This window comes from Cydia pomonella, chromosome 6 (genome assembly GCF_033807575.1).
Source record: "Cydia pomonella isolate Wapato2018A chromosome 6, ilCydPomo1, whole genome shotgun sequence".
NCBI classification, from domain to species: Eukaryota; Metazoa; Arthropoda; class Insecta; order Lepidoptera; family Tortricidae; genus Cydia; species Cydia pomonella.
The window spans coordinates 5101587-5128506 of record NC_084708.1 but is presented as its reverse complement, the minus strand read 5'-3'; the positions used below and the strand labels follow the sequence as shown (position 1 = coordinate 5128506).

General features: G+C 39.7%; 1 protein-coding gene across 2 annotated transcripts in view; it reads right to left on the bottom strand.

The window, feature by feature from the left end:
- Positions 1 to 25119, bottom strand: part of LOC133518770 (protein scarlet-like) — a 39750-nt gene extending 14631 nt beyond the window's left edge. Inside the window, exons 1-6 of one of the 2 annotated variants that reach the window (XM_061852454.1) lie at positions 24619 to 25119; positions 11904 to 12135; positions 8998 to 9046; positions 8697 to 8880; positions 7067 to 7219; positions 1480 to 1718 (exon numbers count right to left, since the gene is read on the bottom strand). In XM_061852454.1, coding sequence (XP_061708438.1) covers positions 1480 to 1718; positions 7067 to 7219; positions 8697 to 8880; positions 8998 to 9046; positions 11904 to 12114 — 836 coding nt within the window. In that variant the 5' untranslated portion in view covers positions 12115 to 12135; positions 24619 to 25119. Of the gene's footprint in view, positions 1 to 1479; positions 1719 to 7066; positions 7220 to 8696; positions 8881 to 8997; positions 9047 to 11712; positions 12136 to 24618 lie in introns of those variants that run through there. The other variant, XM_061852455.1, reaches the window with a different exon arrangement.
- Positions 25120 to 26920: the final 1801 nt, after the last annotated feature.

Here is a 26920-nt window from a genome sequence, read left to right as displayed (position 1 = left end):
TAGATAGCTTTTACCTCTCGGTTTTTTTAGTTTCCGACCTTTTCCAACGAGAACCGGTAAAGCGTGAGTCGCGATAACAGTGTCACATTCCCTGCGGAAGCCACCCAAAAAGGTCGATACTTGAGTTGACACCCACTTGTAGTATTGAGTTTCAAATGGTTATTTAATTTTAATCCTCTAAAGGACTTTTATATACTTTTTCAACAGTTCGTAGTTCATTATTGTTGTTATTTATTACATCTCTCTGTACGTTTTATCGAGCTATCTAAGTGATGTACTTTCAATATTCTTAGCGCATACAAAGCTGTAATAGGTAGGTATAATATGTACAACACAAAACGTTTTATACGAATTGCCTGAATACATATAAGGTGTACTTAAAATTGTAGCATCTTCATCCACGGTATATATTTTAGAAAGCGTGAGATGTATAAAAGAAATTTTGTTTTGAAAATATGACGCCACACGTATGGAATCTCTCTCATTTCCCGCTAGCTGAACCGCTACGGAAAGACCGTAGCTTAAACACTGGCAGCTATTATAGTATTTTATGCAACAGTTGTATAAGAAGGGTCAAAAAAGGCGAGTGGCGTGAGTTACAATGTGAGCCGGAGCCGAAGGCGTAGGCGAACATTGTAAAGGAATACGCCACGAGAATTTTTTGACCTACTTATACAACGTTGCATACAATATTTTTCCTACGAGTCAACAAAAATAAATCTTAATTTAGGTAAACAAATTACAGCAAAAGTATATAGCCAAGACGCGCGAGCATACCTTGTTACGCGCCCGGCCCGCCCCGGGCCGCGGCCGGCCGGTCAGCGACACCTCCTCGTAACTCATGAGGCCCTGGTACTTGCTACTTGCTAAATTAATTTTTTGGACAGTTTTTTTCTCAATTTTGGCCACCGTAGCCTACGGAGACTAACAAGCAACGCTAAGCGGTCTTCGTAGTCTATGGGTGTTGCTATAATACGAGTGTCACATGCGTGTTTCAGACTTATGAAGTAATTATTTTTACTATGCAACCAAATGAATATTTTGTACGTTGGCAGCAATGCACTTAGTTTAAAACTGTATTCGTTTTGGTTTTGTTAGGTTGGTAGCCATTAATCGCAGTAACATTATAGCTTATAAAAGCACAAGAGCTTTTATGAAGAATAGACAATATAGACTTTTGTTGAAATCTTTTATGTATGTTCTTATATTCGTGTTAATGAATGCATAAATGACAGATAACAGTAGAGGAGTAGGAAAATATTTGAAATTGTCCCTAATCCGCCTCTTGCCTTTGCTTCGGCTTCTGCCTTGACCCTGAATAATACTGCGCTCGCGCCATGGTTGGCATGAAAAAGGTATTTGCGAAAAAAAGAAATGATCAGTTTGTTCAATCGTCTCATGGAACGCGGTTCGTCTTTAGAGGCCGGTTGGTCCACTGAGCATATGACTATTAGTTGGTTTGATTAAAATAATACTCACGAAGCAAAGAAGTGATCAGCTTGCTCAATCGTCCCATGAAACGCCGTTCTTCCCGCAGCCAATAAGACCACTTGATGAAACAATTCGAATGTTCCCGAAGCCGGTTGGTGAACTGAGCATATTACTAGCTTTCCACCAGCGGCCAGCCTTCGTAGCCTTGCTACTACGGCGTTGGCTGCCCAGCTGTCGAGGCCGGTGGTTGGCTCGTCGCAGAAGAGGATCGGCGGGTCGTTTAGAAGCTGAAAGGTATAAATAATGTTAGGAGATGTTCATTTTTACATCTAATACATAAAAGCAATAAAATGGGAAATAAAAAACCCTATCCAATTTATTGTAATTTGTTTATTTTCCTCGAAGGTCTTTGGTGTTGTCGGTATCAACCTACCTTATACTCGTAAGCATCATTGAAAAAGCTATAAACCTAAATTAATTGTTGGCTAAAATTTAAAATTTAATTATAAGATAATAAGGGCGGGATAATGTTAGCTCTGACGTAAAACCTAAGGACAAATGTAATAATTGTTCTTAATTAAGCTTAAAGATAAGAAGAAACTAATGTGTGTGTGCAAAGACAGCTCTAGGTAATTAAAAATATACATTTCTTTCAGTATGCTAAAATATAGCGTCCGTGAGGGAAAGAACATACGCAATTAAGCAATGCGATGAAATTAAAAGAACGCCTTAACATTCTTGTCAACATACCATAAAATAAATAAATGAGGGTAGAATTGTTTGACATGATGCCCACGGCTACTTTCTATCACCGCACCGCCCGTCGTCGGCAGGGTGTTCATCCTCACACCCTAAAACCTAAATGGTCACGCACTGTGCGGATTAAGAGGAACTTCCTCGCGCGCACGCTCCGGTTGTGGAATGAGCTACCTGCCGAGGTTTTCCCGAGGGTCTACAGTATGAGGTTCTTCAAAAAAGGAGTGTACAGATTTTTAAAGGGTCGGCAACGCGCATGTAACACCTCTGGAGTTGCAGGCGTCCATAGGCTACAGTGACTGCTTACCATCAGGCGGGCCGTATGCTTGCTTGCCACCGTCGTGGTATATAAAAAAAACATACCAAAAACAACCTGCGTAATTTGGTTGGGTTCATTATTACCAACCGGCCCATTATTAAAGCTGTGTCTACACGACCCGGTATAGCTATCATTTTAAGCTATAAGATAGAGTGAGACAGGGTCTCGTTCTTACAAGATCGTTGTGTATGATCATGTTGTACCATGATTTGGTGTACCAAAGAATAGTATTATTATTGGTAGAGTCTGTGCGGAAAGGAAGAGTCGTAGTGGAATATAAGGGAACCAATACTTTCTATGACTCTTCTCTTTCCTCATAAACTCTAGTAGTATTTCGGTGTTTTATAATTATAACTTATAACACAAATATGACTCCATAATGACCAAAGCAAAGAGATTGGAAGATGAAGGGCGATATCACATTAAAGAGATCGGGTGCTCTGTGATACTGGCTAATCGTTTTGACAGTTCGAACAAAGAAGCTGGTCTGACTTGTCAGTTACAAAAAAAAAAAAAAAGACTTGTCAGTTTAAATTTTATTTTGATTTTATTGTTTATTATTGTAGAATTCTAAGTGTTTGTCTTTAATGAAGTTTGGAATTTCGCTACATACAAGTAAGTTTCTAAAATGTTTCTAATAATAATATGTTAGCAGTGGCATAACTTGCAAACAATTACCAATGAGAACATGCCTATAACTACAAGAATTCCGACGAATTGAAAACCTCCTTCAAAAACTCTGAAGTTGGTTAAATAAAATCAGTCCTTTCTTTTTCTAGCTGGTAAGATATACGTGCTGGCGCTGGCGGTCCTGGCAGTTGGTTATTTGCTGGGAAGACTGCGTCTACGTTACTCCCAATACGAAGCATGCATCGTTGGAAGATATCATTCGCGAAGACACATAATCACTGTATCCATATCAGATCAAATGGCTATCGACCGCAAGAACAACATCCTTTATCTACAGCTTAACGGCGACTGGACCATGGTAATCTTTCTGGATAGTCGGAGACAACAGCTGATTAATAAGATAAAGACTAGTGGAATTACTGTTGACCAAGATTCGACGCTTTTGTATTTGGATACAAAAGTATTAAATAGAACATTATTTTTATAATACAAATGGCCTGCTAGTCGGTAGTGACTCTTAACTACAAAGCAGTCCCGAACGAAGAGGTCACGGGTTCGGATCCTGGTAAGGGCATTTATTTGTGTGATGAGCATGGATATTTGTTCCTAAGTCATGGGTGTTTTCTATGTATTTAAGTATTTATAGATATTTATATATTATATATATCGTTGTCTAAGTACCCTCAACACAAGCCTTATTGAGCTTACTGTGGGACTTAGTCAATTTGTGTAATAATGTCCTATAATATTTATTTATTTATTTATTTATTTATTTTATTTATTTATTTGTTCTTGAGTTATGGTTGTTTGGATATACATAAGTATTTATACATAATATATACCGTTGCCTAGTACCCACAACACAAACCTTATTAAGCTTACTGTGGGACCAGGTCGATCTTTGTAAAATTGTCCTATACTTTATACATACGAGTATATAATTTTGTTAGTAACACGACAGCAGTAGCATCTTTTGGTTGGCAATCCACGCAAAACGAGTCATAAACATTTCCCAAATTGTATAGATAAAAATGGTACTAGATTTGTTTTTTTTTATTGTTTTATTATTTGAATTCTCGTCCGAATTTACTTATTTGCGAATAAAATCATGAGTAATTTTTTTTTCAGCCCCTTGTTTTCTGAATATGTTGTAGCATATGTTGGAATTCAGTAGGGGTTTCAGAAGAGATGCTCTACAGCAGCCCCAACTTCGTTTGGCTTGACTCCTGAGCTATATAAAGGTACATTTTTTTATTTCAAATAAGTACAAATTAAGTAGGTACCAATTGTATAACTAAATCCTCATATAATAAAAAACCCGGTTAAGTGCGAGTTAGTTTAACTCGCGCACTGATAGTTCCGTACAAACATTCCATTATCTCAAGTAAATATAAGCAGAAAATACTTACCAGAAGTGAAGAAGCATGATTGTGTACACCGCCATCTATCGGCAAATCGCCTAACTAATTTGCGCGACCTGTATGTATGTATGTTGGTTTTTCAAGGATAATAAGAATGGTATGTTTTTTCACATTTTCCTTCATAAATAATTTTAAAGATAAAAATATTAAAATGTAATAAAATAATGATACCCCACTCGATCCAGTATCTAGACTGAAATTCTGCATTGTTGATTTAAAAAAAATACTTTTGATGTGTTTGGGTTAGCGTTTTTCATGACTATTCCAAATTTTAAATCGATAGCTTAAGTAAGCAGTTCTCGAGATATTTAGCGATGACAGACGGACTGACAGAGTCGCACCAATGGATTCCTTTTGTACCTTTTTGGTACGGAACCCTAAAAACCCCAAAACGCACTGTGGGGTTGCCAGAGAGCATAATGTGTTATTTCACGGCAATAATACCGTTTTCGTCAGCAATACCACTGTTTACTACTACCGACGTGAGCCTCAATTCAAATTAACAGTAGTTGCTTAGGACAGTATTCCACCTGTCCAATTTCTTGGTCCGGGATTTTCAGAGTATACCAATTTAAAAAAAACTTCTTATCGTAACTTATGGGGAGTAGTCTAAATATCTTCAATGATAGATTTCAATACGTGACAAGTACCCGTAAGTAAGTAAGTAAGTACGTGACCTTTGCAAAAAATAGGTTTTATGAAAAAAAAATCGTTAAAATTCATTTTCAGTGGTAGTTTTACCACAACATAAACTTTTTATGTACAATACATTAATCGAATTTAAACTGTCGTGAAGACATACTGACATTAAAATAGTACTACGGATTACAACTCACGTATTTTTTAGTCCCTCGCGCGACATGTTTCGGAGAGCTTAGGTTAGGTTTAGGTTAGGGTTTTAATTTGAATACAAATACATTGAAAAAATTTGGAAACAAAAAAGAAAAAAAAATCTTTTTGGCGAAATTTACTTAAACTCATACAACATTTTTTCCTTCTTTTGGCCTTAGAAGTGCGTGGTTCAAATCTTTCGGGTGCCTCGTGCGTGTTACACCGCGCAACGTGAAAAATGTTCTATTTAGCACTTTGTACCCAAATACAAAACGGACGAATTTTGGTCAACGGTCATTCCACTAGTCTTTATCCTATTAACCAGCTGTTGCGTCCGATTATCCAGAAAGATGGCCATGTTCTAGTTGTCGTTAAGCTGTAGATACTTAAGGGATTTGTTCTTGCGGTCTATAGCCAGTTGATCTGTTATGTGTCCAGTGATTATGTGTCTACGCGAGTGATATCTTCCAACGATGCAGGCTTCGTATTGGGGGCAGCGTAGTCGCAGTCTACCCAGCGAATAACCGACCGCAAGCACCGCCAGCCTCAACATGTATGTCTTACAGACTAGAATAAGAATCTACTGATTTAACCGACGTTCCCACTACGTTCTACTAATATGCTAAATAGATGACCCATGAAAAGGGCTTTAACTGCCATAACAATGTATGTTTGGTTATTTTAAATACTATCATCGGGCAGACCCAGAACAAGATGGAAGGATGTACATAGTGCTAAACGACATGAGTGAATGCAAGTTATACGAGGACGATGTCGTGTACAGGGTGAAATGGAGAAGGTTAAGCAGGAAAGCTGACTCCACCATGTCGGATATATAGCTATAGAGGTTATTTAAATATAAAACCCGGATTTCAAAAGTGACCCAATTGATCGTAGCCGTGCCATCGAGTGACAAGAAAAATTGATTCACCCATTTAAGTAATACATACCTTGAATATTATAGTGCTAACGAAACATGAAATCTAACAGAAATCAGTGATGTTTTTTACTCAAATCGGACCACGGGTCCTGGAATAATCGGTGAACAATAATCATACATGAAAAAAAAACACAACCGAATACAGAACCTGGGAAAAGTAGTCGGTTAAAAAACACATTTTTGAAGCCTCTTAAAAACATCGCAAGGATAACTCTGGTTCATGCTTAGGTACCCTTAAGTAACTTCGCACAGAAAATGCAAGATTACTTAGATGATACTCCCACAGTTCGATGCGGCTTTATTATGGTGTCAACTTTACTGCGAAACAACAGAGTTTGGCATTGCAACTTTAATGATATACCTAACTATTAACTACTGCTTGGCATTGCAACTTTAATGATATACCTAAGACCTAACTATTAAGTACTATATTATAGATCACGTGTAATTTGTTTGTTTACTGAAATAAATACTTAATAAAAATAATCCATTTTATTTTTCCTATAAAGTTACTATATTCGCTTGTAATATGTATGTACCAATAGTAAATTGAATGTATGTATTTCCGTGATACATGACGACATGACATTTGATCTTAGGTGGCTAATAACAAGTCTAGTCATAAATTATTTGCCTTCGTTAACTGAAAACAATTATTGATCCTGACAAGCTGCTGGATTCTAGTTCGGACTGAGGATGTTACTTTGCCTATCTTTAGACCTTGTGAGTGTGTGTTACCTGAACAGCCAAAGCGACTCGCTTCCTCTCTCCCCCCGACAGTGCCTTCAGCTTGGTCCTGTTGCAGTTGACGACCCCTAACTCTTCAAGTAGCTGGTGGATTCTTCTAGTTCTCACTGCAGATGATGATCGCTTATCCATCATGAGGCGAGCCTGTGTAAGAAGTCATTTTAACAATTCAGTCGGTACCAGAATATTAATACACGGAAATGGTTATTGATTACACGAGAAACGAAAAGTCTAAGATCCCTAAAAAAAATACCTGTCCCAAGATGTGTAAAGCGCCATACATATCTTTTGTGGTCACTGGATTTTCCACTTTCCAAATTCTCAGACGCTAATTTTTGACAGCCAGGCCTACCGCATAATTTACAGAGCCGTACTGCGCCACCAGCTTTCAAATTTGTATAAGACTTTATCCATCGTAAACAGTAAATACAGGCAGAGTGATAACAAGTGGGCCAAAATGTTAACGGAATGGTGCCCGCTCTCAGATGAAAGGAGTGCCTGGCGTCCGTTGGCTCGTTCGGTGGACTGTACGATATTCGGAAGATTGCGGGTCACTTTTGGATGAGATTGGCTCAGGACTGGGATAAGTGGCGTACTCGCAGAGAGGCCTATGCTCAGCAGTGGGCGATAAAAGGCTGATATGTTGATCATGACCTTTGATACAACTTATATAGTGTTACGACTACGACTATGCCGCAGCTATACTTAGATTGTCTTTGACAAGTCAGTGCAAACTTATTCTGTTTTTTGATCCAAAAATATATTTTGCGGAAATAAATATACATTTCGTACCTATTGTAGTTCAATATTGTGATAGTTTCCACATACTGAGGGAAATATAATTTATGCATGGCCACGCGTGAGACGAGGAAATCGAATACAACCAGATTGGAGCATTCAAATGCGAACGGAGATTCCAACATGAATACTTACACAGGGTGGACGCAAACCCGATCAACTTTAACTACGTATTCCTGATGAAATTGCGAGTGAAATTTGGAATATAAAGTTAATTTTGTTATTTTCAGAAACTAAGCGGCTTAAGTTGCGGTATGGTAATCAATAACAATAGATAATTGCCAGCGATTTGTATATCACGATAAAGGGATTCGCTGATTAGGATGAATTTGCTTGAAGATTTAGTAACTTGTTAATTTTGTAAAATAAGAAATATTTCGTTAAGTATTGCACCATCACTGTAATCTTTGTGAAATCTGTTTTAAAGCCATATTATTCTTCCCGTACATTTGTGTTCAAGGACAGTGCGATCGTCAATAGCCAAGTCCTCTTGAGGCACGAATTCCGATATTTTGGCTATAAAATCCGCCACTATCAATCTTAATTGCACTCTTTATCAATAGATAGATAGATAGATACATTCTTTATTCATACCCACAACATACATGGCATTGGCATCAGAACAAACAAAAAGAAGAGTGTAAAATAAAAACATGGAAACTTAATTTAATAATAAACATTTTTTAAAGTTAATTAATACGCCATGTGTCGTGGCATAGAAAAGGCGCTGACTCAGCATGATGATGCAGCCACATCGCTATTCTGCCAGTACCTTACACAAAAAATGTTCAATTATCAATGTGATCAATAAAACAATTGTTACCATGAATTCCATATGTTCAGTGACTGTAAGGTCGTCAATAGCCAAGTCCTCCTGAGGCACAAAGCCGGATATCTTGGCTATAAGATCAGCCCCCGCCAGCCTTCCGTTAAGCATCAGGTATCCTGTCATCGCACTCTTGTCACGACGACTTATCGCCGCGAGGAGTGTGGTTTTGCCGGCTCCACTATGAAACAATAAATTAATATAAGACGAGAATATAGGTTAGAATTCATAGTCGTGGCGTGATAATTAGAAATATGAGTTATCAAATCGTATTTTAAGATTATTATAATGTACTTACCTGGAACCCATTAAAGCTACTAAGTTTCCGGAAGACAGCACGCCGCTAACTGCAAAAGAAAAATACGGTTAAATGTCTGCGGCGGTAGCATGGAAGGATTCTTATCGCCTGTCACAATGCTTGTGACTTTCGCACTTACATACTTATTAGAACGTGACAGGCATGGTGACAGGCGACAAAAATGGGACCATGCATGTCGTCATCTAGCTAAGTTTATGCTAGAAGGTTTATGTGAGTATTTAAGCTTTATTTCACAAAATACAATAATTTTCAAAGGAAGACTTAATGTCATATGGCATTTTCTACCAGTCCACCAAACAGAGATACTTGCAAGTAAAGAGAAAAAATGATCGTTGAGGTATCCTTGGTTCGGGAACATATTAGAATACTGAGAAATTGTCCACTGCTCTGTAGGTAAAATTTTCTTATACAATCAAATTTTCTTACAAAATAAGCAAAACCTTTAGATAAACGTTAACCCTAGAATAGTTCGTTTTTTTGTTGTAAAAAAAGAGTCCTAAGTGTTCAAAGTCGATAGGTATTATAGCCATAGCCTATGTCATCCGCCGCATGCGTGTCATAAAAACAAATTGATTGAAACCTCTTTTCCAAAAATAGGCTAAGCAATTTTCATGCTACCTATTCAGTTCACACATAGGTACACTCATACGACCGGTCTGGCCTAGTCGGTAGTAGGCCCTGCCTATGAAGCCGATGGTCCTGGGTTCGAATCCCGGTAAGGGCATTTATTCGTGTGATGAGCACGGATAAATTTATTCCTGCATGAGTCATGGGTGTTTTCTATGTATTTAAATATATATTATATTTATCGTTGTCTGAGTACCCACAACACAAGCCTTCTTAAGCTTACTGAGGGGCTTTAGTCAATTTGTCTAAGAATGTCCAATATTTATTTACATAGACTGATAAAATCATAACCCTTCCCGTAGTCAGGAAAATGGATGGAATAAGAGATTCAAAGTTACTTAGTAAGGGATTTGCAAGTTTAGTTTAATGTCTTCCATCAAAATAGCGGGCACAAACTAGTTTTACCTAAATCCAAGACATTATGCTAAATGGGTACACTAATGCAGGCATTTCGTCCAAATAGTTTCTTCTCGGAATCTCGTCGTTAGTAAACTGGTCCGGTTATTTTTCCACTAAAACTACGATTGTGCAACTCAGCCTTCTATTGTGGATAACGAGGTTGCTACTGCCTTTTATTTATTAATTAAGTGTTAATTGCGAGAATTCAAAGAGCAGTGACTTAAAGCAAATATAAATATATGGAGACAATATTATACAGATCCACCTAATTTCAAACTAAGCAAATGTTGTAATATGGATACTACATATATAGGCGGCGATATACATAGGTAGGTAAATGTGACATCCACGGCAGTGGCGGCGCGTCACAAATATTCGTAGGGAACCCGGAGCTAATTTTGCTTTCCTTTTCTCCATAAACCGATCGTGAAAGTACTCAACGGGCTGAAATTAGACAAGCCGGTGGGAATCGAGTTCTTTGAACGATCCGCCACTGATCCACGGGTACCTAGATAAAGGTAGCAGCTTATGGCGGTCGGCGCTTACGTCGCGTAGCACCTCATTAGTATTGGACCGGTGTTAATAATAGCGGAAGCGCCAGAAGTCACAAACAGATAAACAAACTTAAATTCATAAAAAGATCCATACCTCAGAAACTTCGTGATAAATACACAAGTAAATATGCCCTAACCGGGATTCAGACCCGGGATCTCCAGTTTCAAAGGACATCATACCAAATAGTACCTATAGATACGTCAAGTATCGTGCTCTTAGGGGATATGTTTGAATTATCTCTGCCATGTCGATGCAAATTTAACGTGAGCGGATTATCAAGCTCTCCCAAAAGATAGTTTTGTTTTGTTATACCTATTCTTTAAATTAATATATGGGTATATGCAATGCAACAGCGCTTCATTGACAACATTTTTAATTAAAGTGCTTCGACCTCCGTGGCCTTGTTTGTCAGTTTAGGCATCGCACGGACACATAATTAAATTATAATAATCTACTATTGTAAATAATCCTAATTGAAAACAGCGTTAAAATAAGTACTTACAGCACTTAAAGCACTGAAACTAGGTAGAATTTAATGCATTAAATAAATATCAGCTTATGCCCGCAAAACGTAAGCGGATTTGTCCATCCATTTGGATTACCCACTCGCAATGGTAGCTTAGAGTCAGGAGCATTGCGATAAGGAAAATGCTCTGAGAGAAAATTCCTTACCGGCTAAGTGTCAGGTCGCCCGAATGTCGTTTAGGAGCGACAGATGCTCATTTTTATCTCAGAATTAAGTTAAGAAGTTAATAAGAATGCTGACCCACCATCAGAACCGTACATGACACTAGAAACTTTGTAGAACTGATATTTTATCACGTATCACCACCGTTTGAAGTTTGACGACCCCTGGCCTAGTGGGTAGTGACCCTGCCTATGAAGCTGATGGTCCCGGGTTCAAATCCTGGTAAGAGCATATATTTGTATGATGAACACGGATATTTGTTTCTGAGTCATGGGTGTTTTCTATGTATTTAAGTATTTATAATTATATATTATATATATCGTTGTCTAGGTACCTACAACACAAGCCTTATTGAGCTTACTGTGGGACTTGGTCAATTTGTGTAATAATGTCTTAGAATATTTATTTATTTATTTATCACGTACCTCCATGTAAAACCTTGACTTCTTCATATATCGGTGACGACCAGATACTGGTCTGATGTTCCTTCCTCCTGTAGACCGAGAGATCTTTCTACTTATGCTAATGTGAGATTCCCAAGGTTGTCGCTAAGAGTTGATAGTTTCTAATCTTTCTCCCAGGCAAGGCAGGTTAGGAAGTCAACATGCATACATACCTCCATGTAAAACCTTGACTTCTTCATATATCGGCGACGACCAGATGCTGGTCTGATGTTTCTTCCTCCTGTAAACCGAGAGATCTTTCCATGCCAAGGTGAGGTTCCCAGGGTTGTCGCTAAGAGTCGATAGTTCCTCATCTTCCTCCCAGTTGACGATGGCGCCAGTGAGCACGTTGCGCGTGGGCAGCTTTAGACCCAGGTCCGTCATTGTGCGTTATTGCATTTGTGCCTGTAACAGAAATTGGTGTAAGAATGTGGATATTACAGACGGACGTCCTAAACCGCTACGAGTAGAACCTTGTTTCGCCGTAGAGAGGTGACGTATTCTTTAAATGTTTTACAGTTCTACAATTTTTTTTTTATTTAACCCCTAATGGAGTGAAAATAGGGTTGACTTTTTCAACGACTTTAAAGCGAATGAAGTCGCGCGTCGAGGCTGGTGCTTTATAATCCAAAAAAATATACGAATTAATTCAACTAAGTTCAATAAGAAAGGTCAAGTTTTTTTAGTATGAAACTTCCTATTTTCTTTCCGTCATAATATAATATTGCCATTAATCCACTTGTCAACATTAGATTTCCTTTGGGACACTGAACCTATAACTTATCTATTAGCTTCTAGACACAAACTAATCCTTCCTAGGACCAAATAGTATCAATTTGTAACATAATTCATGGTCACGATCTCATATTTGAGTATCGTATTCAATGTTAGGCTATTTGATTACGAAGGTTAGGCTGACCCAATACTTGCGCATTGACCGATATGTCTCAGTACGACCGCAAAGGACATAGCCGACATAAGCGATAATTGTGATATTGTTGTGGTTAACTACTGAAGAATTACAAGGGAATATGTAATTAACCTTGAATTAATTAATACAATATAAACGCCTGATCCCATATATAGGGTTTTTATACACCATGGGCTGGTAAAACCCAACATATTTTAACCACGCATTCTTGAGGTTATAAAAACTTATATGAGTTTTGGTAAAGTTGGGCAAAAACATTTTTTTTCTTTCGGCAAAAAAAATATTTTTCGGCCATTTCCTGCGTTTTCTACACACGACACATTATTTATTTTTACATTACGTCGAAAACTAAACATTACAACGAATAAGTAGTTTTTTACTGATAACAATTGCGAATTTCCTTTGGCTGTCAGTAGGTAGGGGAAACCTGTACGAGTTGATCCCTTTAAGCGGGATTTGCCGTAATATCTATATTTTTCTAAGCAGATCAAAAGTGTAGACATTTAATACTTGCAAATTTATGTAAGTTTCTATTTTAATACCAAAAATATTCAATTTATTAAGGATTCATAAGAATATTTGGGTTTTTTTAAAACCCTATGAAGTGATCATCTCGTACACCCGGGTGGACAAGATGATCCTTGCCATAGGGGTAAGACGATCCCGGTGATCATCTCACCCCATTTTGAGTAACTTTTTATATTTTTAGGGATATTAGGTATATTATTTATATTAGAGAATAAAAATTTGATTAGGTACGTTATATACGAATCCCTTACCACTGGAGGGCTTGGTAACTATTTATTTAGTATAATATGACATGTTTTAGTTTATAGTCATCACAGCCGTTTGGAAATTTATTCACTGTATTTTTCTAATGCAACAAATTCCAAATTCAAACTGGTTGCCATTGGCGATGGTGATCATTCTCAAAAAGTATGTCCGCGTTCTAATTGTCGCGATGAAAAGAGTCGTGGCAATTAAATGCAACTGCAGACATATTCTGAGAGAATGATCTGTTGTTAGGTGCGTGAAGGGGCAGACATGTATGTAGATGTAGACATTCCATATTATAATTTTGACGTGAATATTATCATATTGCAAACAAACTACTTATAATGCAACAAGTAAATAACAGGTTTGTTTATGATAAGTAAATTATACATTTCTTTAACAATACAAAAGCAACACCTGCCATACTATACTACTTGTTTAATTAGTCAACACGATCGGTAGAAAAACTCTAGTATGAGTTGGTTTTTTTTTGTGATAGGCAGCGAACGAACAAATGAACCGCCTGATGGGAAGCGGTCATCGTCGCCCATGGACATAAGCAACATCACAGGAACCACCCGACCCTTGAGAACCCTACCCGCTTCATGAAGAATCCCATGTCGTAGCGCAAAGGAAATACCTCAGTTATGTGCCTTTCCTAACATCACAAGATAAATGAATTTTAACTTATATTATTTCTATATATCTTATATATTTTCTAACTTAACTATATCCATATTATAGGTATATATATATATATATATATCGTTGTCTAGTTCCCACAACACAAGCCTTATTGAGCTGAGGTACTTGTGGGTCTAGGTCGATGTACTCGTATGTAAAATTGTCCTATATTTTTTGAAATATTTATTTATGGAACTATTCGAATATTTCTTGTAAACGAAGTTCTTAGGCAAATTTCACCACATAATAAAGCAATTACATATTAACAAATCAAATAGTAACTTTATTTAATTAATGCAGTCTTCATTTACCTACCCTAAGAAACATGTCTAATTAGATTTTTAACGATTATCAATTTGCCAAATACGGCGCCTGCGAATAATTATCATCGCATTCCGTGTGGTCGGCCACAGTATAAAATAAAGGTTACCGGTCTAAATGATTAAAAAAAAAAATTATGTCCAATCTTTTCAGAAATTTATAACTTTTATAAGTAGGTATATTTAAACATGACATATCTAAGTTTTAGCATTTGTGACCGGTTTATTGATTGAACAAGAACTAAAAAACTTAGTTCTCCCTTATCGTTATGAAGAGATTATCGTCAGTGTACCAATATTAGTTTAGTACCTATTTTACCTAACATTTTATACCTCAATCCGAGGACAATGCCACTTAAATATTATTAGTTCATAAATCTTAGTGGGAATTCTCATGCAGGATGTAGGTTGCACTTATAATGTAAAAACCAATATCCTCTTTTTTGTATCATCTGCCTATGTCTGTTTTTTCCCTAATAAAGAAAAGAAAATAAAATAAGAGGAAACGAGCTTTATGGTTCGCGGGAACGATATACCTAATATTTGTTACTCTCTACTTTCGGAGACTCACGGTTAAACTCGTTTTCATATGTTAAAAAGATAGCAATACTTAGTTACTTACCGTTGTATCTTGTAGATAATAAATAAATATATATATAAAAACACTTCATTGTACAAAAAAAGTAGGTACATAACATAATTTTGTGCTTCACCAAACATAGCTAAGAGTATTCACGACATAAAAACCGCACACCGCAATCACAAATCAGAGGACCGCAAACACCGAAGTTCACTCGGGCATATTTCTCTTTTACTCCAATTAAGATGTAATTAGAGTGACAGTGATAGTTCCCGAAATTTACGAACTTCGCGGGTATAGCCCAATTCATCCGTTTGAAACTTTTGAACGCTGCGATGCGATGCCACAGAGGGACACACAATGTTGACCCTTTTCTGGCAGCGTATCTTACGAGATGAGTATTTTGTCGCGTCACCTCTGTGTATTTTTTACTCTCCGCTTTTATTTTTTATTACATGGTTTCAACTGTCAGGCACCGAAAAAAAAAGTCTGTAGTCTGTGGTTTATGTTTTTTTTTGGATTTGGTATATCTTTTTTTAACAATTGCAGCTTCATATCCACTCTTTTTCACCCTCTTAAACACTCCACTTTTACCATCGGTGTTAATAACTATTCAATTAAGAACTTTTAAAACCCCCTACGCATTATACTAAATAAATCCATTGCATACAAAATACCTAACATCATTTTGGTAAAGAGCTGATACTCTTCAAACTGCTGGATCGAGTTTTATTGAACATAGCTAAGAACCACTGTAAGGAAACTCGCTTTCAAGTAAAAACAAAGTGCATCGAAATTGGTCTATCCGTTTGTGAGATACGATACCACACAGACGAAAAACATGTAACACCCCTCTTTTTTGCGTCGGGTGTTTTAAGCCACGTCGGTGTGGCATATGGCCCGCCTGGTGATAAGCAGTAATCGATTTGATCGATTTTGGTCACGATTACGAATGGTTTGACATAACCCGCCGTAACAGCATGTTAAAGTCATTGACACGAGCTTATTGTGTAGCCATGTTCTTAAGGTGTCACATCCTGCAGGCCTAATAGCCTATCATATCAATTGGCCACAATTGAGGACCGTTCCGCAAACAATAGTTCTTATAATCTATCCTCAATGTAATAGAGATATCTATCGTGTGGATGATACGACGACGCGTGCCTTAACTACTATCATCATGTTACAGGTTAGATTTGACAAATCTGCGCGTCATCGTATAAGAATTAAATGGTGATGCTTGATTTTACAATAGGTATCAATTTTTATATTCCGTACTAAACTTTGTTCACGGAGTACTTATGTGGTCACTTTGGTCTTACTTTACGTACTAGGTACAATATCACAACAACACATGAATTAAAAAGACAACTACTTAATAAAAAAAAGTAAGCTAAATCTATCAAATAAGTCCCCCAAGTTGTATCCGGCGTAAAGGTGCCCACTACATTTCCCACGTTGCCATGTTAGATAGCGTTGGACAACAGACGTAATCCATCTTACAATGGATTATGGACATTATGGTACTTATTTAGAATACAGGATCTGGGACATACCTACCCTGATATATCTTTCATAATATTATGAGATTACGAAACCCTTTACGTTTAACGATTATTTTAAGTTGTAGGGTAGGTGGTGGTTGCCAACCAACTTTTGTTCGTGAAAGTCATTGAGGTAAAATAGCGCAGATCATACTGTAGACCACATAATGATCAAGAGAAAGGAACGTACCCTGGGATAAAGGATAAACGAAATCTGGGAACCGCAAAAGTCTAATTTTATTTAGCTTCACATACCTCTTGGGCTTAAAAAGCTTATATCAGGTCATTCCATCAAAAAGTAACGTGAGTAGCGATTTCATTGTGTGTGTTTTTAGATGCAAAGATTACTTTCAATAAGTATTGGTAAGTGTTCTGAATCTCTATCGATAAGGTTTCTTTGCTTGCATTTGGGTCACGTAAATTAGGGGCGATATTTTGATCTATACCTACCCATGGTGTGTTGCGTTGGTTACTTCTAGTACCTAAAGAGCCTGGTTGCCCAGAAAATCAGCGTCAGGCATCCCGCTGACGTGACAGATGCTGAGTGGCATTCATTTTGTTGGATATTCCAATGAACGTAGGAAACAATTTTCCTTCTCTATATATTTTTGGATCTATATTGATGATTTCTCACCTATCCAAAGTGGCCCTGACCTGGAAGATGCCCGGAAAACGGAAACATGGTCGCCCTAGGACCGGAATCAGTGGATGCAAATGGTTCGAGCCCTACACCCCAGCAAGGGGTAGCAGGATGGAAAGAAGTAGAAGATGTAATTTTATACGTGATACAAGATACAGAAGAACAAAAGAACTTTGCCCTTAACGGAATCCATAAAAAATTTAGGAGTTCCATTCTAAGATCAATTCGACACAATGTATGGAAACCAGGATTTTTTGTGATTTTCAGTGTTGCTACTATAGTAAAAGGTTGATCATAGAAACTAGTAACTATCGTGTAGGTACATATATCTTATATCACCTATAAAATCTCATCCAGTAAATTTATATGATTTAATATTTTGTTTACACCAAATTTCTATTTCTATATTAAAGTATTTGAACGAGAGTTACTCATACAATCTTGAAGCACTAACTGTTTGCGGCGACGTGGGCCGCTTTCCCCACCAGCGTGCTACGGTTACTGCGATCAGGTTACTGTATCGACTTGGACGCTAGAACCATGCTGCCCTGCCAAATTAAATAGTATTATCTCAAATGAAAATTGAATGCAAACATGTGCCTTAAATTCTTTATCTGAAAGTTCAATTTTCAAGATCATATGCTTTGGAGATACCTCCGTTTAGCTTAGGAGGGCAGCATGCAGGCATGCCATGAATATGGCTGACATTTTTAGTTTACCCTGTATTTTTTTTTTACATGACCGGCCATTGACCTGACTGTCTGAGCTGATTTAAAAAGAACCAGCACGGCACATTTAACGGACCTAGCTGTTTTGCAACAGAACATAATGACACAAATACCTTAGATAAGTCAAGAAACAAGAAAACAGGCATTTTAAATATGCTGACTCCTTAAGTAGTCAGGGAGGCTTATTCTGATTTTAATAACAGGTTATGAATTTGACACTTGTTATGGATATGATCTGTCAGTGTCAAATGTGACGTCTCTGGTTGAAGAAATTCAGTTCAAGTTCAATACAAGTTCAGTCAGTAAAGTACGTAAGACGATTTAGGGGGCGGAGGGGGCACGAGTACGATAGGAGGCGGGAAGGACTCTTGACAGTTCTTACATAAGATCACAAAGATGGCCAAAATTAAGATCTTTGAAAACCTCTTGATACAGTCAGATTTTAATCAGCAGGGGCTTAAAACTAATTAAAACCCACTTTCCGAGTGGGTTTGAGCCCCTGGATTGATTGAAATCGTATGAAAAGATGAATGATAAAGAAAAGCTATTAGAATAAAATCAAAATTAATCATTACCAACAAATTGAAGTTACTTTAGATCCTTACGTAATAAATAGTAAACACAGAGGGGAGGTCGGCCTACTCTTATTTTTTCTTACATAGGGGTGGGAGTCAAAGACTGGCAAAAATCGTCTGAATCACCTGATAGTAAGCAATTACCGTTGCCTATGGACATTTGTAACACCAGAGGGGTGGCAAGTGCGTTGCAAGTTCTACGTACTTGTAAATAAATTTTCACAAGGGCAGTCGGTCGGTAACTAGGTACCATACCTACATAAAGAACGTATGTAGTGAACTAATTATATAAAGCCAAATCTCCAAATTTATTACGTAAAGTTACATCTTTGTCGTTGTAACATCGTCTGTGTGTGCATAAATGAGAAATACAATTAAGTTAAACTAGCTGATAAAGTAATGAAGTGAAAGTCGAGAGTTATCTTAATGAAAATGGATATATTAAATTTAATTAGATACAAGACTCGCCGCATAATAGTACATTACGATACAAGTGCGAAAAATAGGAAATTCGAAACGAGTGGCGATAAATTAAAACACAACCGAAGGGAGTGTTTTAAATCGACACGAGTTGCGAATTACCTATTCGCACATGTATCGTACAACGTTTTACAGTACATATGGCCCTTTAAATGTTCGACACAGTAACGTAATATGCTACTTCTCGCACTAGTGCTATAAAGTAGCCCCATATGTACTGTAAAAGTAATCTTATTCATCCCCTTAAGAGGGAAGAATAGCTTTGCGATCCTAGCGAAATAACGGTATTTTTTCTATGAAATTCCATTTCGGGAGAAAACGTTTCCCACTAACTAAATCTTAACGAATCACTTTGATAGTGATGTCAATCGCTTCCGCATAATATGTATAAGTATTCTAGGTTTATAGGTTTCGTTTTTTTTAATATATAATATATATTTAAAAAATGGAAAACCTTAAAACCTTACTTTTCATTGTGTCAATAACATACTAAAAAACATGGAGAATGGAAAGTATTTAGGAGTGGAAAAACATTTTCTCTTTTTAATAACAAAAATTCCGTGAGACACAGACTTATTATTACGTTAGGTACGTATTTCACGGTTGTTGTAGGACTTGTAGCAGTCGATGGTTATTATGATATGATTATCAAAAACTTCATCATAGAATAGATGCCGCTTCAATTTTATTACGTAAATATAACTTTTAATTTCGCTCATCTTAAAAGTTATATCTTCAATTATAAAAAAATGTATGAAAATAGTTGCACGGATTTCAGAATAGTGTTTTAAGCGTCTTAGGGCCACTTGCATATCCCACTAACCTTCTAATCAGAAAGGGGAGAGAAGCCTACCCACTAAACCCTCTGCGGCGTTAGACCCTCCTGCCGGTTCGGGGAGCATCGTGGGGTCGCTAGCATTCTTCCACGGTGCTCCCCCGGTTGCTAAACGTTAGCACCCTCGCGCCTAAGGAGGAGGGGTTGGTAACGCTACAACCCCTCCCCAGACGGGTAGAGCCATATTGCGGGTCCCCTCCCCGTAGCTCTACTGGGGAAGCAGGCGGTTAATATATTCCAACCTCCTTCTTCCCCTTCGCCTACGCCGTAGCGGGTGTGCGTTCACGTCGTCTTCACGCACACGCTCCGCTTCCTCCTTTTTCTTGATTACTATCTCGCAAAAGGAGGCAACCGCTTTCCATTGTCTCTCGCCGCGCAACATAGCAGACACCACATTGTGCAGCGAGAGGTCTCCACCACTTATTTCGGCATTACATATTAACTGCCGTCTCTCCATTTCCCAACTTTGGCACGTCTCGAGGGTGTGTTGGGCCGTGTCGTCTGGGTCCCCGCACTCATGACACACCGGTGTGGGCTCCCTCTCTATTCCATGCAGGTAATGACCGAAGCAGCCATGTCCAGTCATTACCTGCGTTAGCCTGAAAGTAAGGACACCGAACTTTCTTCCTAACCACTCGTCTATTGATGGGAGGATTGCCCCTATCGTGCGTGTTCCATAGGGGGAATCCTCCAACAGCTCCTTCCATCTCTCCTTAAGACGGTCCAGCACACGTCTTTCCGCTCTTTCTGCTTCTTCAGGGTCTAACCGCTCTCCGCGCGCCCTGGCTTCAGCTCTCATCCTATATCTCTCGGCAAGGATCACCGCCTCAAGCTCCCACGGAGGGGTGCCCGCCAGCAGGCATGCCGCTGCGTGTGATACATTGTGGTATGCCCTTGTAACACGCAGGGCTACGACTCTTTGAGGCCGGCGAAGGAGGGCTCTATTGCGGCTGGAAAGCCGGTCTGCCCAGATGGGCGCTCCGTACATCACCATGCTCCGTACAACACTTGTGTAGAGGCGCCGGCACAGGGAGCCCGGTCCACCTATGTTGGGCAGGAGACTGCTCAGGGCCGAAGCCGCGCCCACTACTCGAGGAGCCAACTTTTTAAAATGCTCCTCGAAGTTCCATTTGCGGTCCAGAGTAAGGCCAAGATATTTAATGCTGGACCTGATCTGGATCGCCTCACCTGCGACTGGTATACTGGTACCAGCTGGCACCTTCCATCCTCGTCCGCCAAACACTATGGCATCAGTTTTTGTGAGAGCCACTTTAAGGCCTAAGAGCTCAATTCTGCCCATTGTGAGCTCAGTGGCCACTGCTGCCCTTCGTAGAGTCTCGGCCCGATCCTTTCCCCGCACAGCCACCATTGTGTCATCAGCGTAGCAAATGGTGATCATGCGGGGAAGTTGGGCACCTCTTATGGCCCAGTCATAGCCGAGGTTCCACAGTAAGGGTCCCAGTACCGACCCCTGTGGAACCCCGCAGGCCATGGCCTTTGATTTTAGGCCGCTTTTATCTTTATAGAGCACTACCCTGTCTGTCAGGTAGTGCTCTATGACCCGCCGTAGATATAGAGGCACTCGGTGAAACCGTAGTGCTTCTGCAATGACTGTATAGGGGAGGGTACCAAAGGCATTGGCAATGTCTAGTGACACTGCCACTGTGCCCTCCCCTCTTCCCGCAGCGTAATTGCTGAACTCTCTAAGGGAGTTCAGAGCATCCAAAGTGGACCGTCCTACCCGAAATCCAAATTGTCGGTCACTTATATCCGGACCAGTCTCGCTAAGGTGCCGGGCAATGCGCAGGACGAGAATGCGCTCAAACGCCTTCGCCGTTTCGTCCAGCAGAACGAGAGGACGGTATCCAGAAGGCGCATCTGCTGGCCGGCCCTCTTTCCTTAAAAGGCAGAGTCTACCCTCCTTCCAGCACCTCGGAAAGACACCATCTTGGAGACAGTCGGTGAATAGGTCTTTCAGCCGGGCCCCAAGGTGCTTCAGGGCTATAGGTAGGATTTTTCCAGGCACCCCGTCGGGTCCTGGTGCCTTCTTACACCCACGCAGTCGATCAACGACCCACGACATCTCGTCCTCGGTGACTGGTGGTATTTCCAGCTCCGGTTCCTCGTATGGGGCAGTCATTACTGGAGGAGAAAATTCCGGCGCTTGTGGGAAAAGACCCTCAACTATTCTGCCGAGGAGTTCCGGCTCTAATGAATCCATGGGGATGGCTTGTTTCATCTTGTTCCGAACCATTTTGTATGGCCGCCCCCATGGATCCCGATTAAGAGTCGCCAAAAACTCCTCTCTTGCTTCATTCTTCCTTCTGGCAATGGCTGATGTGAGGGCCTCTTTTGCCGCTTTTAGAGCGGCGTAAAGCTGCTCCTCCTCTCCGGCAGTATGACGCCGTCGCCTGCATCGGGTGTAAGCACGGCGGGCGTTGTTGCTAGCATTTCGTAATGCTGCTATCTCCGCCGTCCACCAATAGACCTGTTTTTTGGCGGGTGTTCGTCTAGTGCGGGGCATTGACGCGTCACATATGGTCGCAAGAGACGACCGGAAACTAACAGCCCGTGCCTCAGTCCCCAGTATGTCTAGTGGGGGGGCATTCCAAGCTTCCATCATGGCCGCCTCGTCCACCATACTGCGGTCGAGCTGTGCCAGCGACCACCTTGGGAGCTCCCTTCCTGCACTGCTTCGGGCTCCTCCTGCCACTGTAGCTGTGGAGATCGGAGAGACCCTCATTCGTATGTAGACGTGATCGGAGAGGGTCTCTGTCTCGCCTAGGACTCGCCAGTCACGAACACGAGCGGCGACGACAGGGGTAGCGAATGTTACATCCACGATGGACCCTCCCTGACGTCGCACGCAAGTATTGGCATTTCCCTGGTTTAGTGTTGTTAGTCCCATTGCGACTGCCCAGTCCCTTAGTGTTGCCCCTCTCGGATCAGTGATAGAGGAGCCCCAAGTCTCACTTTTGGCATTGAGATCTCCCATCAACAACACCGGTGTTGGTGCCACCCTTCTTATGAGCACCGCTAGGTTCTCAAGGTGTGTTTCAAAAGCTGGCAACGGCGGGCGGGGGGAGAAATATGTACCAACCAGAATCATGTTCTCCCATTTCGCCGCTGCAATCCCTGGCCCTGTGTGTACTTTAGTTAGAGGGGGGAAGTGTCCGACAGCCGGCGTGATTAGTGCCACCTTGCCGTCCGTTGCCCCCACCCAATTTGTCCGAGGGGGGATACACCAAGGTTCCGCCACAACTGCTACACTCACTTCCCATTCCGTTAAGACCTGCATTAGCAGGTCCTGAGCGCGAACGCAGTTGTTCGCGTTCGTTTGTAGTACTTCATGGTGTAGCAGCATCACAATCCATGGTGTTTGTACCGTCATTAGCCACTCGGGCGTTCGACATGTTTGGCCCCGGGGTCCTAACAGGGTCTTTACTGCCCTTGGTCAGTGGAGGTTTACATAATAGTCCCCCCATAAAATGTCCAGCCGGTCGTTTAGCGTGGTGGCACACTGCGCAGAAAGGCTTTTCCGTGCAGTCTGGGGCCTTGTGCCCCGGCTTACTGCACCGGAAGCATAGGTTGTCCCTCTCTACCTGTGAAAGGCATGTTGCACGGGTGTGCCCCGCCCCTAGACACTTGTAGCACCTTAGTGGAGCTGGATCAAGTGCCTTAACCACTGCGTTTGACCACCCCACTAGTAGTCTGCCACCCTCTAAGATTTTACTGGCCGCAGTAATTGGGCATTTAACCAGGGTGGAGCCTGTTCCATTGAAGGTGGCTCGGATGGCGCCGACCTTTACGTCGTCAGCATTACAGCCGCCTTTAGCCGCCACTGCCGCAGCCACTGTCTCAGTCGTTGCAGACTCCATGATGCCCGATATCTTAAGGCCAGCCTTTTTGACTGGTCTGTAAATCCTAGCATCATTGCCAACGAGGCTCTCCAATTTATCACGGAGGGTGTCAGCTGCTCTGCCGTTGTCTGTGCCAGAGACTTCGATTAGTCGAGCTCCATCGGCTGTTTTGCGTATATTGACGTGGTCTAGCCCCACTTCAGCTAGACTGAACGAAGATGTCGCTTTCGACAAGATCGTTGCATAAGTAGCCTCTGATTCCGGTTTGAGGGCTATCACTATAGCTGCCGTCGGTGGAGCCACCAATTTCCGTGGTTTCGGTGTGGGCTTGGGCTTAGGTTTTGAAGCCTGTTGGACTGCCGCTGACTTATTCGCCTTCTTCTTTGCCTTACGGCGCACCACTTCCGTCCACGTCTGATATCCCACTAACCTGGGGTTAACCGGTTAAACCGTTAACCCAGTGTCAAATTGTACTAGTAACCATGGTAACTCCGGGTTTAACCGGTTAACCCCGAGTTAGTGGCTAACCCTGGCTGCCGCAAGTGGCCCTTACATAATGAACAAAAACATCAATTTATTTGCATCCCGTATTGTATTGTATTGTAACACGGGCAGATTTCCGCAACTCGACGAATGGCCCTTAATTGCATTCCATATTTTTGTTATACTTTTCATAAACCCGTATAAAAAATTACAAATATTATAAGTTGCTATCTATTCCACATTGCCTACTCAGGCGAATTTAACTCTCACGTCAATTAGTTTAGGCTACTGCGCGTGCCAAATCAATGGAAGCACATGCAATACACTCGGAAAAACATTACCCTCCCTTCCATCTATCGGGTAAAAAAATATCTATCTAAATATATCATTAAACAGTAACATGCATGAAAACAACCGGGCCGAAGCCTGTTGCTAATAGCTAATTAATACTTACCAATACAACAGAAAAAATAAATATCCAATTTATTCACACTATGCAAACACTACACACACAACACCGAATATCAAAATATCTTTTTTAAGTTTTTTTTTTTTAATCGGACTTATACGTGCGTCTATAAGGCCGGGCCGCGAGCGACTGATGGGTGGAGGTTGGATAGATACAATTACTTAGTTAACTCTATTTCACTATGCAACTACTGTGTTTAGACTTACATATGCAATGTAAGCTTAATTGTAATTACTGCTATTACAACTTATTGTCAGTGTGTGTGTGTGTACATTTTGTAAATTATTTGCAGTTTGCAGATGAGGTGCTCAAAAATCAAGTTACGAATTTTGGCAGGGCGGAAAATCACATAGTTTTTTTAAGTTAATTCCTTTGAAATCGACTCACGGTTGACCTTTCTTATAGGTTTCCTGTAATCTATGGATAATAAACTGAGTATTTATGTTGTCAAAATTTCCTTCAATTACTTCAAAATTATCTACCTTATAGGTAAATTATGGACCAATTCGACTCTACCAAAGTAAGATACGATAGACTTTATGAACATTGTTTTGACATTTCGTAATAGTACATTACAAGTGCAAAAAATAGGAAATTCGAAACGAATGTTTGAAGTAGATTTCATGTTGGCATTTATGTTTAATGTTGTACGTTTATATATTAAAATTGAGAATTCACCGAATTTACAAATTATTTTTACTCAAAGTATATTGGTCCATATGATTACGTTCTCCGGTAAATTTTCTTTGACCGTAACAAAACGGACAATCAAAAAGGTATCAAATGTTGGGGACACTTATTTTCTCGTATTAGGATCTCGCGATTTTGAGTGAAAAAAAAAACCAATATAAATAAAAAAATTCTGTAAATAGGCATGCACAGGCACAAAGGGGTGGGGGGGGGGGGGGTGACGGAACTCACCAGCACGCCAATCGTAATGCTCCCTAGCGAACGAAACGCAATCGCAACTGTCACTCTCACTCGCAATAATTATGTAAGAGTGATGGAGGGATAAAACTATTATACGCTGCCTTAACGATTAATATGTTGGCTACGCGGACAGCTGACTGTACATCAGAAGTGGATACCTACATCTGCTGCGGGATGTACATAATTGGACGTAGTTATGCACTAACGCTCCAATCCACAAGACACTCGAAATAGAGTTAACATGACCAGGGTACTTCACATTGAGCACAAAGAGTTCAGTGTTTTTAGCTAGTTTCTAAAAATAAATTTTGACCCCAATGTTCCACCCCACAAATTAATTATGCATGTATAATACTAATTAGCTTTAAACTAAATAACTTTCTGTAGATGTTGTGGGTTGTTTCTTGTTGTATTTCAAAACAAGGCTTGTTGTAGATTGTTGTTATATTCAATTAGGTAGGTACGATAACAGAACGCAGAGAAAATTTTTAGTATTTTTTTAATTTTACTTTTTTGACAGTAGTGAGACTGTAATCTTATAAAGGTTATATATACCTGTGAAGATAATAATCAAAATACTTAGTTCGTTATTATCACAGCGAACTCACAGAGTCAGAACTCACAATTTTCACCATTTTGCACATTTTCTAAAAAATTAAACAACAAAAAAAATCTATATCCTACGGAAGCTGCTTACAAAATTTCACGAGAATCGGTTGAAAATGCGACCTGCAGAGGAAAACATCCGAACAAACGAAAACATTGCCCAAGATGAAACGGAGAACTTCGCTAACCCTCGGTCAATAACTATCTAATGCATAAGTTGCACGAATCGTGCCTTTTGTAATAAAGATTAAAAAATAAATGTTGTGTTATGTGTTATTTGTGTTCATAAACAAACGTTTCTGTTTTTGTTTTTTAATCTGACTACTCTTTTAATTGCCACTAATAATAGAGTCAGGCTAAGCTAAGTTGGCAGCGATTTTGATGGCCCTGTGCAAGTTAACACTTGCACAAAAAAATGCAACAGCAAACGCTTAACAGCAAACGTCATAATTTAAAAAAATTATGACGTTTAAAATAACACTTGCACTGACTGGGCTGTCATAATTACTGCTAATTTATCTTGGTCTGATTCTAGTAAAAAAAATATTTTTGTATGTTTGGACGTTTACTTTTTTATCACGGAAAACGGCTGAACGAATTTTAATAAAATTTTGCACAGATAAATTTTTATAACCTGGAAAGTGAATATTTTTATCCCATAATTTATCCCCTATAATATAAAAGGGTTTAAGAAATTTTTAAATCACAACTCCCTCTGCTTACCAAAAAAATAGTGATGGATTCGGAAATA